This window comes from Hypomesus transpacificus, chromosome 21 (assembly GCF_021917145.1).
Source record: "Hypomesus transpacificus isolate Combined female chromosome 21, fHypTra1, whole genome shotgun sequence".
Classification (NCBI taxonomy): domain Eukaryota; kingdom Metazoa; phylum Chordata; class Actinopteri; order Osmeriformes; family Osmeridae; genus Hypomesus; species Hypomesus transpacificus.
Genome location: NC_061080.1, coordinates 549,336 through 570,311, shown reverse-complemented (window position 1 = coordinate 570,311; position 20,976 = coordinate 549,336). Strand labels below are relative to the sequence as shown.

General features: G+C 43.8%; 1 protein-coding gene across 1 annotated transcript in view; it reads right to left on the bottom strand.

Moving 5' to 3' along the window:
• Nucleotides 1-17,964, bottom strand: part of LOC124483698 (VPS10 domain-containing receptor SorCS1-like) — a 79,777-nt gene extending 61,813 nt beyond the window's left edge. The window contains exon 1 of the mRNA XM_047044243.1: nucleotides 17,079-17,964. Coding sequence (XP_046900199.1) covers nucleotides 17,079-17,840 — 762 coding nt within the window. The 5' untranslated portion in view covers nucleotides 17,841-17,964. The remainder of the gene's footprint in view (nucleotides 1-17,078) is intronic.
• Nucleotides 17,965-20,976: the final 3,012 nt, after the last annotated feature.

The following is a 20,976-nucleotide window of genomic DNA, read 5'->3' as shown; positions in this document are numbered from 1 at the left end:
CCGAGTCTAAATAAAAAATGTCACAGACATTAAAACAAGAGTTATGGTGCAGTGGGAGAGAGACCATGGAGAACCATCAAACAAAGCTGCACAGAGTCTCACACAAGAGAAATCAACCCAATAATACCCCTCAAATGACCACAGAAAGCTTGATTGTTGCTTCTGGTTGAAGTAATGGTTAAATCGATGGAAATATGTCAACAGTTAGAAAAGAGTAAGCAGATGTCCCTCCAATTGGGGACTAAATGGAGCTTGATTGCATTTCATTCACTCCTAATTCCCCTCTGTTTATGGACTCATCACACCCAACAAAGCCTGGTTCCAATTATAAACCAAGCTTGTGGTAAAGGGGCTACTTCATTCACTCGTATGATAATGATTATGGTTCGGCTACAACATGCTCAGTGATAACTGTATTTTTCCTATCATGATTTATGTACAGTCTATATTATTTGATTCTCCAACACAACCCATTTTTTTCTCATTATGAAATGTTTATACAAATAAATACAGACACAAACCGATCTTTAAAAGACAATTTTCCCACGAAACGGTGGCATCCAGTGGGCTGTGACACCCGAGACATTTGTAATATGACAATTAAAAAACAACTTAACATGGGTGGTGCGGTAGAGAGTTCAGGTAGAGTACAACTATGCATAATTCAGAGAGTGAATCTCTTCCATATCAGTTGGCTTCAACTTCCTTCACACGTCTGATGTGTTGGTGACCACGCAGACAACCGAAGAGTCAACAGCGTTCCTCCACACACCCGGTAAGATACACAGCTGTGAGAGGCAACAGTGTGAAAATCTCCCAGGAAACGTAGAAGAGGGAGAAAACCAGGAAGGAATATATAGAATAGAATATCTTTATTGTCATTGTACACTGCACAATGTAATTGGAGGCAATGCCCTCCTCAGGTGCACTGAATAGATACACAAGTTTATAAAATAAGATCATTTAAAAAGATTAAGGCTATAAATTTAAACACACACACATCCATCACATTCCACTATTGCAAAGATCCCTAAAATTTCACATCAAAAGTTTGAATATTGCACTTAAAAGCGTGCAGCAGCAGCATTTAGGGGGACTACGGCTCCGGGATTAAATGGCTTTTTAATCTGTTCGTCCGTGTTTTTTATTGTTCTGTATCGTCGGCCTGAAGGCAGCAGTTCAGAGTATGTCCAGGGTGTGATAAGTCCTGTGAAATGTTTTTGGATTTTTTAAGGCAGCGGGAACTGTACAGTTCTTCAAGAGATGGGAGAGGGTGGCCGATGATCTTCTGGGCTGACGTGGTGACCTTCTGGAGAACTTTTCTGTCCTGCACTGTGCATCTGGCAAACCAAGCACAGGCACATTATGTTAAAATGCTCTCTGTGGAGCAGCGGTAGAAGGACACCAGCAGTTTGTCACTCAGCTTGTTTTTTTTGAGGAGTCTCAGAATATACAGTCTCTGCTGGGCCTTCTTTAACAGAGCAGTGGTGTTAGCACTCCAGGTCAGGTCCTCCTTGATGGTGATGCCCAGAAATGTGAAGGCAGACACCCTCTCCACACAGTCTCTCGATGCACAGGGGCTGGATGTCTATCTATCCTCCTATAGTCCACTACATCAGCTCCTTGGTCTTGATGGTGTTGAGGACCAGATTGTTGCCCCCAAACCACACCGATATAATCACAATATAATAGGGGAACCAACTGTAGTTTAGGCCCATGCAATACACCACCACTGTTCTGTGAAATTAAACACTTGATCGGGATTTGGTCGCTGTTGCAACGCAAAACTTGACTTCAAATGAAATGATGCTAACGTTTGTCTGAGGTTTCAATCACATGCTTCAATCTAAAAACACCTTTTTTTAGGATAAACTAATCTATCGTATTCCCGGATCGCTCAATGCGTTTCTCTCACTCGTATCCATAGGACACATTGTGAGAACATTTGACACAGTTTAGCCTCAAAAGAGCTTAGCTGAAGACTGATCAGAAAAATCCTTCCCAGGCCACAAGTTCCCTCGGCCCAGTCTTCACTCAGCATGAGTCAATGTAACCGACGGCAACATTAATCATTGAAATTAACAATTAAATGATTGATGGTCGTGGAAAGACTGCTCAAACTCTATTCATTAGCAGATTCCATTAGCAAAGCTCAACTCTCTCTCGGAATGCTGGCGCCATCACTGATTCTATTACCATAACAACTCATGAATATGTGATGGCTGAGAATTCTCTACGAAATCTGAATGATGTCATGTATTCAGCAGGATCTCCCATGGGTGAACACACTGTTCTCTTGAGCACGGGGGTTTAAATACAAGCCCTATCTACGGCATTTTGAACTAAACGAGGCAGTTGTAAATAATAACAGAAGAGAATCACATCAGTACATGAAATCAAAAGTCTGGAAATCGATGCAATACCATTGCAATCATTGTGCAGTATTACACTTTTTAGCCTGTCATTGACAAGGTGTCCAATTATTTCTCTACAATCTGTCCATATGTGGGGACTTGATGACAGACAGTATGAAGACATAAAGAACCAAGTTGTCACAAATGCCACCAAACGAGCCAATTCACTCCATCATTTGAACTTAACCAGTGCCTCAACCTGATTCTCTCTCTCCCTCTCTCCCTCTCTCTCTCCCTCTCTTTCTCCCTCTCTCTCTCTCTCCCTCCCTCTCTCCCTCTCTCTCTCTCTCTCTCTCTCTCTCTCTCTCTCTCTCTCTCTCTCTCCACACACAATTAAAACCCTGGAAAGCAGATCTGGAGATACACACAGCATGGATCTCTCTTTCATCCAGGAATGCTGCACCTCCCGTTTTTTTCTTCTTCTTCACCTCAGATCAATTCACCGGCACAAGGCAGAGGGGGATCAAACACGGTGCAAATTTGCTTGAGGTATGAATCTGAAGGAGCAGTGTGACGGAGGAATACGGTAAGAAGACAGGGCAAAACTAAGCAGGCTCTTGCGACCCGCAGGGTAGGGATGGGTGTAGGAGTAGGAGGAAGAGGAAATCTCATTAGGAACAATATCCAAACCTGTTTCTACAGGGGCCCTGTCATAGTCATAAGAGAGTGAGCGGAGTCACTTTGGTCTGAGGACGGCGCTCGGATGAAGGTGAAATCTGAGGAGAAGCGGTAAAAGCCGTCCTTTTAATATGCCTCCGCAGCGCTGAAAGCAAGGCTTAGAGTAGACAGCAAGGAGGGGAAATAAGGTGCAGCACTGCAAATTTCTTCCATAAAAAAAAAACTACTTAAAACTGCTCAAACCAGCAATATTTAAGAGTCCCAGGTGGACAGAGGGAAGCACTTCCATGTGAAGCACACACAAACAGAACTTTCCTCCCCCGATGAAAATAGATAACTTCAAATAAGTCCAGTCTTTGAGGTTACTCAAGTCTTGCTGGGGAAATACATAGCCTCCACCACCACCAATTACCCCAGCACAGCCTCTAAAAGGGAATATTTCAGTGCAATGGACATGTATGTAGCCAACAGTAATGTGAAGTAAATTTGATATCATGAATCTCAGTGTGCGTCTATGTAAAGAGCAGAAATGTGGAATCAATGTATCCACAGGAACAAAGATCTGTATTGTGACGCATTCAACAAAACACAGAATCAAGAATACTATCGCCCAGGTGATGTCAGCGGTGGCATAAATGCATAATTTCCGTCTCCTTTCACAGTTCCCCCTTAAGTGTCTTTGCACGTCTCGTTTTGCAGAAACGTGTGCGTTTTTAACAGCCCAAAATATTCAGACGTTCAGCCCGACATCAACAGTGCTGCCTTTGTTGCCATCAGGTTTATTCTGGGAGGTGCAAAAGCACGCGCTCCAGAGACCAAACCCAGAGAAGAGGGTAGAGACAGGGAAGGTTTACATGTAGATGACACTGAGTCAATCTAGCTCTGACTGAACCAACGCCATCAGCAACATAGAAATCCAGATCCCTGAGCTAAGTGTCACAACTATCCGTGCTCTTCTGGTCAGAAGTGATTTGAAAACCAGATTCAGCACCTAGTAGAGTAGAATAGTAGAATAAAACACTCACAAAATAGAGAATAGAATAGAATAAAACACTCCCACATTCTAATATGATCCACGCTTGCTAAGTGAAAAATGGTTTATTGTTGGCATGATAAAGATAAGCTCCAAAAATACACAGACACAGTCTGTAGTTTACTGCATTTACATGTATTCATTTAGCAGACACTTTTATCCAAAGTGACTTCCAAGAGAGAGCTTTGCAAAAGTGCATAGGTCACTGATCATAACAACGAGATAGCCCCAAACATTGCGGGTTGCCAAAACATGAAGCATACATTGTGAAAAACCAAATGAGTCCCAAAGGGAAGAACCATAAGAGCATGTAGTTAAACAGTTATTAATACATTTTTTTATATCTAATAGTACATGTCACATACACTAAGATATCACGGACATTTTTGCAAAATGGCGCTAAACATCATGTATGTGTGGTCTGTGTTTACCTTTAGTATGTTCTTCACAAGCTGCGTTCTACGTTCTTAGTGGGTGGGAAGTGAACAGCACGACAGTCTCCAAAGTTTGCGGTTCCACCGGGTTACGTAAGTTGTTATTGCAGCTTGGGAAGGTAGCTTTCGCATTTCAATGTAAGGAACACGACAGATGCATTGTCATTTTCATCAGTGGATGCCTGTGTTTTCTGTGCCTCCAATGTCTAACCTGATTCAGTCAGAATCTGACAGCGATGAGAACAGAGAGAGAGAGAGAGGGAGAGACGACAGAGAGGAAGAGAGATAGATTGAGGGTAAGGATAGAGAGAGATACAGTATGTGTAGATATGTGCCATACACCAATACACCAAATATTGGTCCTCTACCTGGTCAACAGCTGAAAGTACATATTGTTATTTAAAGTTTTTATTTTACTCTTGTTTCCTAGATAGCGATCTTGGCGGTGGAGTGAATCTCTAGAGAAGCAACTCATTTCTGAAGACCCTCCACAAGATACATTTGACAACGTAATGAGTGACCAGATATAAGATATTTTTCAAAAATAGCAATGGTACATAACATTTTTGTATATTAGTAATCGCTGCAATGTTTTACTTTTAGGACATTTGTTTGTCAGAAAGTTGGAAAACAGGTGGTCAGTTACCATCACAACGAATGGTCCACATTTGCACAAACATCTTTCAAGCTTGTTATCCAAGCCCGCAATCTCCAAGATAACATTTTCGCGGCCTTGGTCTTTGCAGCCTGGGGCCAGTTAAACACGGGACAAACAGCTGAATGTTTAACAGATATGAAGCAAAAAAAATACGCTTGCACAGTCGGATCTGCCAGTGACATTGGCCTTGGTAGAGCCTGGAGGGATGTCCGTGCGATGCTGGACAGACTGGTCAGCTCTCTTGAAGGCTCCCTCTCTTATACAGTTTCTCTTTCCCTTTTTCCCCACATTGATTGTCCTTGTCTAGGTTTTCTGCAATCAAGGCTGGGTATAGTAGGCTATCAAAAAACCAAATCACCGACTACCAGGCCTTCCCACTTCAAATCGCTTCACCCGACCGTTACTACATAGTGGTTTTGAAATCAGCCAGGTTGTATTACTAGCAAAGATATCCAGTCAACTCATATCCATCAAGGACACAGCAGCTCAAACAAGGAAGCTGTGACAGTGAAAGATACGACAGGTGTTCATCTGGGTATAAAGAAGAAAAAAAAACATGTACAGTGCCCTCCAAAAGTATTGGAACAGTGAGGCCAATTCCTTTATTTTTGCTGTAGACTGAAAACATTTGGGCTTGACATCAAACGATGAATGTGAAACCAGAGATCAACGTTTCAGCTTTCATTTCCAGGTATTTACATCAGGATCTGATGCACAAATTAGAAAATATCACCTTTTTGTTCGAACCCACCCATTTGTCACGTGAGCAAAAGTATTGGAACATGTGACTGACAGGTGTGTTTTGTTGCCCAGGTGTGTCCTATTACATACATTATTCAATCAATAAATACCACTGAATGTCTACACTCAGGTTCAGATTGGGTAAGATAGGTTTTGTCTATGCAGACTGTATTCAGAGGTGAAAACAACATGAAAACCAGAGCGCTGTCTTTGGGTGAAAAACAAGCAATTGTGAGTCTTAGAGAAGATGGAAAATCAATCAGAGCCATTGCAGAAACATTGGCCATAGCCAGTACAACCATTTGGAATGTCCTGAAGAAGAAGAAAACTACTGGTGTACTAAGTAACAGACGTCGAACAGGTAGACCAAGGAAAACATCAGCAGTTGATGACAGAAACATTGTGAGAGCTGTAAAGAAAGACCCTAAAACAACTGTTAGTGAGATCAGCAACAACCTCCAGATGGCAGGAGTGAAGGTATCACTATCTACTGTTCGCAGAAGACTTCATGAACAAAAGTACAAGGGCTACACCAGAAGATGCAAACCACTCATTAGCAAGAAGAATAGGAAGGCCAGGCTGGAATTTGCCAAAAAGTACAGAGATGAACCTCAAAAATTCTGGGACAAAGTTTTATGGACTGATGAGACAAAGATTAACTTTTACCAAAGTGATGGAAAGGCTAAAGTTTGGAGAAAGAAAGGAACTGCTCATGATCCCAAACACACAAGCTCATCTGTGAAACACGGTGGAGGTAATGTCATGGCTTGGGCTTGCATGGCTTCTTCTGGGACGGGCTCATTAATCTTCATTGAGGATGTAACACATGATGGCAGCAGCAAAATGAACTCGGAAGTCTACAGAAACATTTTGTCTGCCAATTTAAGGAAAGATGCAACCAAACTGATTGGCAGAGCCTTCATCATGCAGCAAGATAACGACCCAAAACACACTGCCAAAACAACAAAGGAGTTCATCAGGGGCAAGAAATGGAAGGTATTAGACTGGCCAAGTCAATCTCCAGACTTAAACCCTATAGAGCATGCATTTTACCTGCTTAAGAGGAGACTGAAGGGAGGAACCCCACAAAACAAACAACAACTGAAAGAGGCTGCAGTGAAAGCCTGGGAAAGCATCAAAAAGGAAGAATGCAAAAGTTTGGTGACGTCAATGGGTCACAGACTTGCTGCAGTTATTGAAAGCAAAGGATTTGCAACTAAATATTAAGTCTTATTCACTTAAATATGTTTTAAGTATATCTGTTCCAATACTTTTGATCACATGACAAATGGGTGGATTCAAACAAAATGTGATATTTTCTTAGTTGTGCATCAGATCCTGATGTAAATACCTGGAAATAAAAGCTGAAACGTTGATCTCTGGTCTCACGTTCATTATTTGATGTCAAGCCCAAATGTTTTCAGTCTACAGCAAAAATAAAGGAATTCGCCTCACTGTTCCAATACTTTTGGAGGGCACTGTATATACTGTATATTTTTAGGAGCTTTGAAAAAAAATAATATGGGATAATACCTTCACGGTCCCCGTAGATTTCAATGACCACCAACCAGACGGGGACCCAGGGGGAGACATGGCTGACGTAGTCCCATGGCTGAGCCATCTGGCCCGGGGAGTACTACCTGCCTTGGGTGCCTATACTGGGTCCACGGGCACCTGACTAACCTGGCGAAGTGTGCCCTGGCAGACAGCCAAATACAGAGAGATACCACTTTGATATGGCTGGCACGAGCCAGCATGATGTCCCCTTTCACTGGAAGGTTACCAAGCAAAGGAAGGAGAGTTCAAAGGTCATCTTTGTAGGAGGTCCATCTGTATGTGCTTGGTGATCTTGGAAGTATTTTAATAATTTGGAAATAAGTGAGAAGTTATTTGATCATACAGTATCACTAGTTATGCTCATGTGGTAGATCGAATGTTTTTTTGTTTGTTTTTTTTTATCAGCTGAGGCTTTGAACTCTGCCTTTCAATTCCCCTTAATCAGATATATTTAATTAAAAGTTGTTGCTTGATTGTCTTTCAAAACATCATAATCAGTATTTTCATCCTGGAAATTAGGGTAAATATTCCCTGCTTTGAGGAAAGGTGAGAAGCGATAAAATCACCAACTGTTAAAAACGGTACTGCTTTTAAGGTGTTCAGACATTTTTTTTGTCTTCAATTATTACCGATTGACGATGATAGGTATGATTTCACAATATCAAATAGATCCTTTTAATCCGACCAACAGATATCAAATTTGAAAACGCTGGACACAAAAACGACTGGAATGTGGACCTGAGTACGTTTCCTGTCGCTGTCACAGTTACATATTGTAAAGCACCATCCCTTTGTACATCCCCAACACTTCCATTACCCTGGTGTTTGGACGTGTATGGCCTCTGCGGTGTCTTCATCAAACGAGCGTCCAGTTCTAATTCAAAAGCCTCATTTAAATATCAAAAGACCCACCTGGTTCCAGAATGAAACCACTGTGATTAATCTATTATTGATCATTGATGGAATGCGCAAACACAAACTCCCTTAGATCCCTCACAATGGTTCTCCATTCCAGTCAGTATAACGAGTGGAGAGGAGAGAAACCTGTTGCTCTTCTCTGACAACCGCCAGGTGAACTATGTCTCAGTCTCTACAGAACTTCCACTCGTGGAAATAATCTGATCCTGGTTCACCCTCATCTCTCACACAGCGTCTTGGAAGTCCAGGCGGAAGAAATAGGCCATCTCCCCCGTCTGAATCGGAAGTACGAAGCATCAGTACAAAAGAAGTTTCAAAGGGACTAATACGTGGAGGCAGAACTCAATTGGCCATGACCAGGACACAGTTTCATCTAGTCTAGGGGTGATTTCCTTCTATTCTGTGTCAACGTCGCTATGAGTCAGAGCTGGTGGCAACTTCCACTCATTGTGAAAGCCCGCTTGTTGCCTGGACTACCCCTTGCGTGTGTGTGCTTGAGTGTTTCGATCAGAATCTCCCCCCCCCCCCCCATTCCTGGTGTCCAATCACAACCTCCAAACACTAATGACTTTGAGCTAGCTCTTGTCGGAAGACTTATCTAATCCATCACTTCACCACCTGCGTTATATCCAACCCCCTCCTTCCCCCCCCCCCCCACCTCCAAACCTCTTTCCTACTTTACATATAAATTAAGCACCAAAACATTAACGCAATCTTTATTCCAGACACATTTAATATGCAACTAACATTTCAATGGACGAAACGGAATGGGAACGCATGGCTGGATGACACAATTCGAAGGGGTGGATCGGCGTGATTAACTAAGGCAGATCTGAAGATGGTGACAGCTACCTTTCAATGACACGTGGGGGCCACCCGTGGCTTCATGAGGATCGAGATGAAACCACACTTTCATGAACCCCTGTCTTAATGAATTCCCCAACTGACGCCGTACATAAGGAAGCAGTCCTGTGAGCCACTCACGACATATTCACGGTATCAAAGTGTGACTGATGAGTCCGGTATTGCTAGTGTAGGAGGTGGCTTGTCAGAGGGATCACTTTGGTGGCTTCTAATGGGGCCTGATGGCTGGTTGCTGCCTTTGAAAGCGGTGACACAGGGAGAGCAGGCGATCAAAGGAACGTATGAGGGATACATGGTAATTTGCCCGGTGACGTGGGGAGGGGGACGGGGGACGGGGGGTTGAGGTAAACATGTTTGGACGAGGGCAGATGCGGCAGGTATCTCCACCAGATGTCTTCATCTGCTGGCGACGTGGCTTTTCAAGAAGACGCTTCGCAACACAGATGGGACCTGCCAAAAGCAGCGAGCGTTATCTCCTAAGCCTTTCTCGTTTCCCAAACAAGTGCATTCTCTCTTCAACAAAATCTGGGAGAACTCAACTAGAACCTCCTCATAAACCCCTCCTTTTTGTGAAAAACAAACAAACAAAAGAGCTCCCCAAACAGTCAACAAATAACACTTTCCATGTAAACAACCAGATCTGACATCTGCTTGTTTTGCCCACTATGTATACTTTCATATGCATCACTTAGGATTCAAAGGAAAGAACATTTTTGGGACATTATTTATTTAATGTATTAATTCACACCTGCCTTTGAAAGGCCTCTCTCCTTCTCCAGACAGGGGCTCTTTCCCACAACTCAAGCCTTTGAAGTTGCTTTCCAGGGATTTTCTCTCCCTCTCTCTCTCTCATAAATCCTCATTTAATATTAATACCGCTTTATTCAATCTGTTAAAAGAGCGCTGTTGATGCGACTCGAATTCTAAACCGACAGGAGGAAGAAGAAGAGGAGCATTGTCCCGTGGGGTCTGGACAGATGATAGGGTCGTTACTTCCGAGGTCATGCTGAGGATTCCAGAAGATACCGAATCAAGATAAAACAGCCCTTTTCATCTCTCTTTAGCGATATCTTCCTCTTTAAGAGAAAGATATTGTGAAAAGATACATCGCCATATCTTTCCATTCTTCCTAATTCCACTCCAACCATTTACAAAAGGCCAGCAGTGTGCTTAGATCAATGTTCATCTGGGCCTTACTGTCCTCTTCCCAACATCAGAGTGTTGACAAGTCTACAATCGCAGGTGCCTTTATCTGGGAGCCTCTGCTGACCATGACGGTTTTACATCGTCATGTGGTTTATCGAGAACGAGGAACTGAGGGAGAACATGCACAGTGGGAGCACACATTTTATAACATCTGGAGGGAATGTCAATTACATTTGTAAGATTGATCAAGCCGGTTCCTTGCCCCCCCCCCCCCCCCCTTTTTCATCCAGTAACCCCGTCCCCCTAAACACACACGATCATTAGAAAATGCCACAGAAAGAGAGAAGAGAGGGGAATATGTAGGGTACAAATGGCATTTCACAGCACAGCTTAGCTCAGAGTTAAATGCATTGTACCAAATTAAAATGCATTGTTTCTGCTGTTTATTTAATACAAGTTCCATTCAAAGACTTTTCAACAAAGTGCTCATTAAAAGAGGCGCATCTATTCCGAGAATGGAGGGTGTGCAAAGCCATTAAGGAGTTGCAGGAAACGGCAGATTCATTTTGTTTTGCATTTGTTCTTAATTTGAAAGTCCCTGTCATCAGAAAATCACCTTTGAGAAGTAAGTGGGTGAAAACAAGGTTTGTCTCCCGTTCCATGTCATCCCATGGCGTTAGAGCAAACAGCCCACAGCAAGTTTTTGACAAAAGAAACACACACTTTTGGCATTAGTGGCTTGAGGGGATACCCCATGTAGATCTGTGTGTGTGTGTGTTACATGGGGCCTGGTCGATTAAGTAGACCATCTCTTCTGTTCCTCTCTGCTGGAGAACTTTTCCATCCTAAATGAAATTTTTTATCTTCCCTTTCAGCCATACTCCGCGGGGTTGCAGATTGCCAGGGATTCAATTTGTACCACAGAAATGTCACATACAATTCCACAGTTGATCAGCAGTGAGATGGGACTCTCTCCCCACTGAAAGAGACCCCTGACTGTCTTTCAATAGACGACAATCCTTCCTGTCAATCTGAATGGCTAAAGGCGACAGTCTCACAGAGGAAACTACTAATGTGTATACACTCTGCACGGCGATTCATTTCATTCTTTCTTTTTTTTTCTTCTGTCCAGATTGCACGCACGCAAGGTCAGAACACTCCTCTTTGGGGTTGAGCCTGACGAGCACTGAGGGGTTTGAGATTCACCCATTTTGGAGGCCGGATCGTTTCGTTTCATTTCCTTTTGCCACCAACCCCCCCCCCCCCCCCCCCCCTTTTCATCTCTGTGGGGTCATCCGATTTGGAATGACAGAATTCGCTGATTTAGAGTGCCTTGAATGGAAGTGTGCTCCACTGCAGGCTTAACTTTTGTTCACCTTACAAAAGATTGATTTGTTATTTTTTTTGATGAGCTTAGCAACTTGATTGCGGTTGAAATGACCATCAACATACCTCAAATTCAATGTTGTGATATTCGATTGTATGTTTATTTCGGATGAAAGATTGCTTCCAATTGTACAGTTTACCCACAATAGAGAGAGCACACAGCGTTTCCAGTTAATCAATACACAAACAACACAAAACGTGTTACGGGTTGCAGTGTGTAACTACTTCGCTAGTCATAGTGATTGCATTCTGACAACATACCGTACCATCAAAAGTATCCTTGATCATTTAACAATTTCTGTAAGTGGAATAAGAATTATGGCCAGGCATCACTATATCAAATTCATTCTTTTATACATTACTGGAGGAATAAACCATGTATGGAGTCCTCCCAAGACCTAGGCTGGACTCTTCTCCCTTTCATAAATCAGGGCAGATACCCAAACAGCTCTTAACATCCAGACAGGATATGATCTCAGAGTGTGTTCCACCTTGAAGCCGACCCATCTGGCCTTTGCACTAGTGCGGTCCGCCAGCCCTCTAATGGTCGCAGCCCCGCACGTCGCACCTCACATCCCCTGCACACGACCCCTCCATCAGCATCAATCATGTCGCTGTGTCCATCACCGAACCGCAGGGGAAGGGGGGAGGGATAATGCCTCCAACCACTCATGAAACAGCTGGGGGTGGAGTGGAGTGGGGGTGGTTGTGTGGGGTGAGGGTGGATAAGCTCCTGTCAGAGGAAGCTGTGTCACAGTGCATCACGCCAGAGGGATCCATCCAGGTGATGTTTCACTGGGAGAAGATGAACAGCACCCGGCTGCATTCCTTCACCAAATCAGACAGACTTGACTGACAGATGTACATCGATTTTAATCAACCCCACACACACACACACACACACACACAAACACACAGGCATCAGATACATCAACACTGTCCATATTGTGTATCAATTGATTGATTCTATAAACACCCTATAGAATATACAGGCAGGATTTTATTTTCTACAGCAACACTGCAAACAACGTCATCAATCTCTCTGTCTGCCAACTGGTTGACACCAATTCATGGATGCAAACTCAATTACTTTGCTGCGGAATGTCTTGGAAAGGCCATGAAATCCCACTAATAAACTCTGAAATGGAGTCACGCAGGTTTACAAACACTACCACATTTGCTCAGGGACTTAGTAGGGGTCTCCGAGAAACATACTCCCAGAGATTTTCTGTCATCTCTGTTTGGTAAACGGCAAATTTACTCCCACTTCACACTAACGCCCGTCCACATATTGACCGAGGGACCCAAAAAACGATGAAATGATATCAAAATATGATGGAGGGAGGATCTTAACTGAGGAAAGAGTGAGGGAGTGTGGAGGGTGGTGATGAACAGGAGGGGAGGGAGGGTTAGGGGACTCTGGAAGACCTGAGGGCACTTACTGAAATGAAATGTGGCCTCCTAAGACCCCCCTAAGGTTGGATTAAAGTTGCCAGGTACATTACTTACAAACCCCCTTTTATTCGTCTGGAGTTTGCCTACGCGCCGATTCGCTGACGCGCTCACTATTGCTAGCTTTTATTATTTCGATTCCCCCCCCCGAATCACGACCGTTTGAGTTATTTTGTGATGGTTGCCTGTGGGGAACCCTTCCCTGTGTTTTAAGGGAGAAAGAGAGAGAGAGGGAAAACTGGGACGGAGAGGAGTTTGTTTACAAGCAGATGATGGCGGTGTGTGGAGAGAGAGAAAAGTAAGTAAACGCTGCCTAGTGAAGCGAGACCTCCACTCCCCTCCCGCCTCCCCCCATCCTCTTTCCCCCCCCCGTCTGATCACGGCTGTGCCCGGCATGGACCGCAGAGGGGTCAATTACGCCAGATGGGAGTTAACTAACCTCTCACAGTGGGGCGGGTAATGGGGCAGCACTGCGCTGGGATGTGGTAGAGATGGTTCTGCGTGTTGATGATCGGATAACATGGTGATTATGCCTGTTTGTCGACCCAGCCAGGGTAAGCCATTAACCGCCCCTGAGGCGACGTACGTTCGCGGCACGGAGAGATGTGTGAAACAAGAGGTGCAATGTGGCTCAGAGTTACTTTCTGATACGTATAAAAAAACGACTTCTGTGTTACTGCGTGTCAACATACTGTACACCGCAATTATAGATGTGGAACCGATATCGCAACACTGTCAAGTCAAGCCACCTTCTTGGTCCTTCACACAACTCCACCAGGTAGTTCACACTCCCCACTTGTGGGTTTGTGGGGAGTGACAACGCTAAAAGACCAAACTGACGTCCTCGTTTTCACGCCAGACATCCAACATCAGCATTTTCTTTCCATAAACTGCCTCTTTGATTTCAGACATCTTAAACAAACAGGTCACACGCCCATACAAACACCTGTTGGCCCTTTTCCCATTGTTTGAAAATCAGGAAACAACGTGCATTTTCTGAGGCCGCAAACCCAAGCATGAGCAGTGACTAGATGTTATAGGGCAAGGGTTCTTCATTTTAATGTAAACGTTCTACTTTCCTCTTTTACGGAACCATAAATAGAATCTATCAACACGTACTGTACTGCATCAGCGTGAGACTGCCTGCGACGGCAGCTGGTGAGAGTGTGTTTTCTCGCAAACACTTCCAACAGCTTCGTGTGATCAACTGCACTAATTGGCAACAAAAATGTTTGATTTTCGTTGACCGTTTCCACTGTAAGGGAGACAAAATAATCTCTCTGAGGTGTGCCGCTATTTCTGGAAGCCTTGATCACTGGGGATTAAAAATGCATTCAATTTTTTAAGGGTGGTTGTCACTGGTCCTCTGTTAGTTGTCAATGTCTCCCTTGCTCTGTACTGAGCTGTGTTTGAGAGTGGAAAAAATGGCGGATGGGAAATTTCTGTTGGAGACTCAAGATTTGGCTCTACGATAAATATACACAAAGCCAAAGTAGGCACTGCTAACTGTTCAACATATATGTACTGATCTATGTACAGAGAATTAGCTCCTTAGGTATCAAGTCAACTTTCTGGTGGATCACTAAAGCATTGTCTATACCAATGTCCTGAAGTTCCAGCAGTGATCCACACAGGTATTTTGTATGTCATGTAATCTGTATTGAGACCCATGATCTATGTGTTAAAGTTCTTCGTCCTTTCGAGGTGATCAAACCTCAGGAGTAAACTTGTTAAAGCAATTGACGACACGTCAGTCTGGGTCATGTCGGACTGAGAGACGTGCCGAAGCCACTTAATTGCCTGACACTTCAATAATGTAAATACAGTCACCCGGCTTGTGTGTCCTGCACGTGTAAGCAATATGTCACAAGCCCCCAAAAGGGAATTCACACCCTGCGCTAACCTTTTCTGCAGACTTACAGTCTCAACAGTTGAGGGCCATGTGACAACACACTATCCGGTAACGTTATCCATATTCAAACACTTTTTGATTAAATGTATTATAAAAAAACATGTTCAACATTCAATTGCTGGTTTGTTCTCACTTTAGCAAATCCCAGAATGCTACTAGTTTCAGGCAGAGTACCGTCCTTCGCACCTTCAGCCAGTTCATTCATAAGGGAAGTCAGATGGCTGAGCGGATAGGGAATCGGGCTACTCATCAGACGGTTGCCAGTTTGATTCCCGACTGTGCCAAATTATGTTGTGTTCTTTAGTGCAATGTACTGGTGAAGTACCCTACTTGCCTCGGGGGGAATGTCCCTGTACTTACTGTAAGATCTGGATAAGAGCGTCTGCTAAATGACTAAATGTAAAGTTTCATTTATAACTACTGTTTACATTTGTTCTCCACCTTACACCACCCCTCCCCACCAAAGAGACAACCCTTTCCTCCACCCGACCGCCCTGCACGTCAGAATAATCCACACTTTCTCAAGGGCCATGACGACGAGGCCCATTCCAATCTGGCGTGATGTGCCGTTTAGCATATGGGATCGTTAAGACACTGGCTGAGCACATGCCCCAAGAGGTTAGGCAAACGTGCAGTAGCGTTAGTGCTTGAAACCATACACTTGTGCTTGACGGAGTACCACTGACACATCTGTTTATTTATGGTGCTGCTCTGATGATGGAGAAGAGGGCTCTCTATGCAGATGTACGTATATTTATAAACACCACACAGCTACATATTTAATGAGGGATCTATTCTTGCTCGTTACAAAGTTGCTTACGTCAGTCGATGGGGGAATTGTTTTTTTTTTTGGTTGTGCAATGAAAAAACGGCTATTCATATCACCCGGGCACTGTGAGAGTTTGGTGGTGATGGGCGACTGTTCAGTTTCAGGGAAGGATGGAGGAAGACCTTAACATAGTTTTGTTGGTGTTGACAAAAAATAATAGGTCAGAAAGTTTGGATGGGGGGGGTGGTGTTTGGACATATCAATCCTCGGTTAAGTGCAAGGTCAAACTTTGAAACAAGCCAATTTTTCAAGCCCACAAATACCTAAAGGCATGGAACCCAATTTCTGGCTAAGAAGGGAATGTAAACTTGGGATATGTGTTGGTATGGAATGGCTTTCGTTACAGACAGCCAGGTTAGTGATGTGGAAGTGATTAGGATTTGTAAGTTAGGATAACCAAGACTCCTTCAGGATATACATAGGGAAGGCATGTTTGTTTGGCTTTTCCGAATATATCAGGAGGTTACAAAATGGAGAACTGCCTATTTAATCTGTGACATCGTCTAAAGCATTTTGTGCACACGATGCGATTGTTTTAGCACTAGAAGAAGAGTGCGAATATAGCAAGATCTCACTTCCTACTGATAACTTCACACTTATTTTCCATTAGTTCCACATTATAAAAGACATAAAAGGATTTTAACAATGATAAAGGATTTGACTTTTTGGACCACTGATATGACGACAATTTATCTCAAAGCTTTTTATTACAATTTTCCTAAACTTTATGGTAGTTAAAAACAATCTGCATTAAATCCTTGTTATGTGATACAACGGATGTTAGTTCACGCCATTTCTTCTAAATAGGAGGTACATTTTATCAACTGGATTCAATTAACAACATGCCAGATGCATATGAAATAGTCAATTACGCAGGCAGAGCGCGCACTGTTGCCTTTCTCGGATTGAATCCTGCAAACCCCACACTTGCAGCACGGCGCGCGCCATTACATGCTCTCTCGCTCTCTCCACCACACACTCACACACACACACACACACACACACAAGTTTATTGACCAAAACCTGTTATGCAAAATGGATAGCCAATTGCCAACATTTCACTGCCTGTGCAGGTGGCCAAGTTACGAGTACGGTCAACATAAACAAATCACTTACGCTGCTATTCTGCCCCGACCAGTGCACCATGGCTTGGTTATGAGACGAATCCCCGGTCAAGGCGAAGGTTGAGCTGGTCAGCTTCAGTTCATCATGCCTTGAACCAGCTGTCCTCCTGTCCTCGCCGCTCCATCGTAATTCGGACCGTGTTACTCTGCGCCTAGCCGGCGATGTGATACCCCGATGCGGCTTTTGCAAAGGCAGAGACTCTTGGTTCTGTGTTGCGCCGGATGACTTAACTTTATCCCCAGGGTTAGGTCTTTGGCTGTTCCTTCTAACTCGTTGCATGCGCCGAGTGGTAGGGGTTGAAGCTAAACGAGCCTTCCCGACACCAGTGTTGAGATAACCGTTATTTCTTCCGTCTAGAACTTTGTCTTCCTCAAATTCACGTTTGCCATACGGCATTCCTTCACGGAGCGTATTGTTTGAACGGAGCTTGTCAGTATTCCTTTTTCGCCTTGAATGGACGTAGTTCCCTTGGCATTCGTTGGACCCAGGTGCTGCGCATTCAAGGTGGCGAGTTTCAGCGCTTGCTAAATCCCCTCTCTCTGACCCGTCTCCATTTCCCAAAACTTCGCTTCCTAACCCTGTTGCGAATTCTCGTGTGCTCATTTTCAGCCGTAATGCCCGGGCACGCCACTTATCTCCCGGTTGACATGATCTGCAAGTTATCTCTGATTTGGTGACTTCGAAGAAATAAAGCATAACCAGAAACCACAACGCACTACGCAAGATTGGGAAAAATCTGACCCCCCTCTCCATAGTTGGTGGATGAGAAAGATGCTCTGGATGAAAGTCGGTTTGCACCTCTTCTCAGCTCTCCCTTTGTGATACTAGCAGTTGATGTGAGGCTGTAGAACAGCTCGCAAGTTGTGGCGCGTCCAATTGCCTGTGTTGTAAAAAGTGAGATCTGGCGAAGTGGTTCAAGTTGAAGGATTTGATCAAATGAGGCCCCCGCGCGCATGTGGGAGGAGCTGGTAGAATCCAGGCGCAAAGATAGGGGGAATTCTTGCCTCTCTGTTTACCTCAGTTATCAATGTATTTTTTATTAGTTTGGTGTTGTTGTTTTGTTGGAGAACAAAATTATACCTGTCCAATTAAGCATAATGTCACGAATCAAACGCGTGAATTAGCCTACCTCAGGGATCCTCAGCAGCAATGTATGTGGTCGTAAAAAAAAAAAAAAAATGTTTTTTCAGCTCACATCATGTGGCTGACACCAAGTCCAACGGTGTAATACAAATCACGGTTGATACCACTGTAGCCTGTAACTACCTCACGTAGCTATCTGGGCTATATTAACATTTGTATAACTTGAATAACGCTACAACATCTAAAGACATGACTTTCCTGAGGACCAGTGTGTACATTATTAGCCAAACACTTGTGTTCAATCATGAATTTTTCAACCTTGGTGTTTCACAGAGCTACCATCAGTGAAGAACAAAGGCATACACTTAGATAATAATTAGGAGATGGATGTCTAGGGTATTTTTCTTTCTCCTCCTTTCTCTCCTTTTTTCTCTCTCTTCCTCTCACATCAGATACAAAGCACTTCCATTTAAAGGCATGGATCCCCAAACACAGATCAAAGTCACTGTTCAAAACACAGTGGTTGAAGGTAAGTTTTTTGTTTGTTTGCTGCAATACAGTTAAATGTCTTTATTCTTATTTTTGGGTTGTGTGCCAGTCAGGGTGCAGATGAGCATTTAAAGGCATAGGTTGGGGTTGCATACTGTCACAAATCGCTTCATGAACACCCTTGAGTCTTTCGGTGAAAAGCTGTTGAGAGGGCTCTGAAAGCGAAGGGACAGCTTGTAAACGTAGAGAAAAACACGCTGCAAGGTTCTATCAAAAATAAATTGATATGGAATAACAATACTGCCCAGTCATATTTTACATTTAGTCATTGAGCAGACGCTCTCATCCAGAACGACTTACAGTATATAGGGACATTCCCCCTAGGCAAGTAGGGTGACGTGCCTTGCCCAAGGACACAACGTCATTTCGCACGGGAATCGAACCGGCAACCGTCTGATTAATAGCCTGATTCCCTAACCGCTCAACCATCTGACCCCCCAGAGGACCCAAGGCTTAAATCTGCAGTGTGTCAGAGCTGAAACATGAAAGATTACAAGTCTAGCCTCTCTTCACAGCACCAAGCATTAAGGAGATGAATCATTTTGAATTAAGGATACAGTGATGGACAGGCCCCACATTGCCACACTTATCAAGAGGACCCCTGGTGTGTGTGTGTGTTAGTCAGAGAGTGTGTGTTGCTGTGCGTGTGCACGTATATGCATGTGATGTGTGTTAGTCAGAGAGTGTGTGTTGCTGTGCGTGTGCACATAAATGCATGTGTGTGTGTTTGTCAGAAAGTGTGTGTTGCTGTGCGTGTGCACGTATATGCATGTGATGTGTGTTTGTCAGAGAGTGTGTGTTGCTGTGCGTGTGCACGTATATGCATGTGTGTGTGTTTGTCAGAGAGTGTGTGTTGCTGTGCGTGTGCACCTAAATGCATGTGTGTGTGTTTGTCAGAGAGTGTGTGTTGCTGTGCGTGTGCACGTATATGCATGTGATGTGTGTTTGTCAGAGAGTGTGTGTTGCTGTGCGTGTGCACGTATATGCATGTGTGTGTGTTTGTCAGAGAGTGTGTGTTGCTGTGCGTGTGCACCTAAATGCATGTGTGTGTGTTTGTCAGAGAGTGTGTGTTGCTGTGCGTGTGCACGTATATGCATGTGATGTGTGTTTGTCAGAGAGTGTGTGTTGCTGTGCGTGTGCACGTATATGCATGTGTGTGTGTTTGTCAAAGTGTGTGTTGCTGTGCGTGTGCACGTATATGCATGTGATGTGTGTTTGTCAGAGAGTGTGTGTTGCTGTGCGTGTGCACGTATATGCATGTGATGTGTGTTTGTCAGAGAGTGTGTGTTGCTGTGCGTGTGCACGTATATGCATGTGATGTGTGTTTGTCAGAGAGTGTGTGTTGCTGTGCGTGTGCACGTATATGCATGTGATGTGTGTTTGTCAGAGAGTGTGTGTTGCTGTGCGTGTGCACGTATATGCATGTGTGTGTGTGTTTGTCAGAGAGTGTGTGAACCTGCCGGCTTGTTTTCTAAGTGTGAGTGTGTGTTGCTGTGCGTGTGCACGTATATGCATGTGTGTGTGTGTGTGTGTGTGGGCATGCAGAAAAGATCATCTATACCTCATCATCTGCCTTCTAGATGTAGACACGCCATCCATTCACATGGAATCAATGTCATGTCAATAGTAGAAATAGATTTGCAGGATTTCACAGAATCAGATATTCAGGCCAGAGTTCATTTGGTTTGTATCCCAGCATGCATGTACTTGGACTATAAATGTGCAACAAGGTCAAAAGCCACATAAATGAGGAATGGACAATGCAATAGAACACTATTTTTTTTTTTTTTATATGTAGAGCATTGAGAAAGGTCTACTTTTGTTTCTCCCGAAAAACTGGTGAATGTTGAATTTTGCCATTTCACCTTTGGGTCTGATTCCAACAGGGTGAATAAAGATTCCAGTGTCAATCAAATTTATAAACAAAAGTGCAAAATAATGTTTCCCCTTACGTGGTTAGTTCCGACATTGCTCGGTCAATGAATAAAAAGTGTTCCAGCCACAATAATCAAACTCTAAAGTGTCAATCTAAGTGGAGTAGTTGCACAGTAATAAGCGCAGCTAGTTCAGGCATGGCAATCGGGCAGCGTGCGTCATCCGCTCATTACCACACCTGTGTTAGCAGCACAAGCCCATTGGGCCACGTCCGATAAGACGGCATTAAAAAGCCGCGTGGATACACACACACACATGGTTAAAACACACGCACACACTCAGCCCATTTGTTGCATGATCAGTGCTGCTGCCACCATCTCCC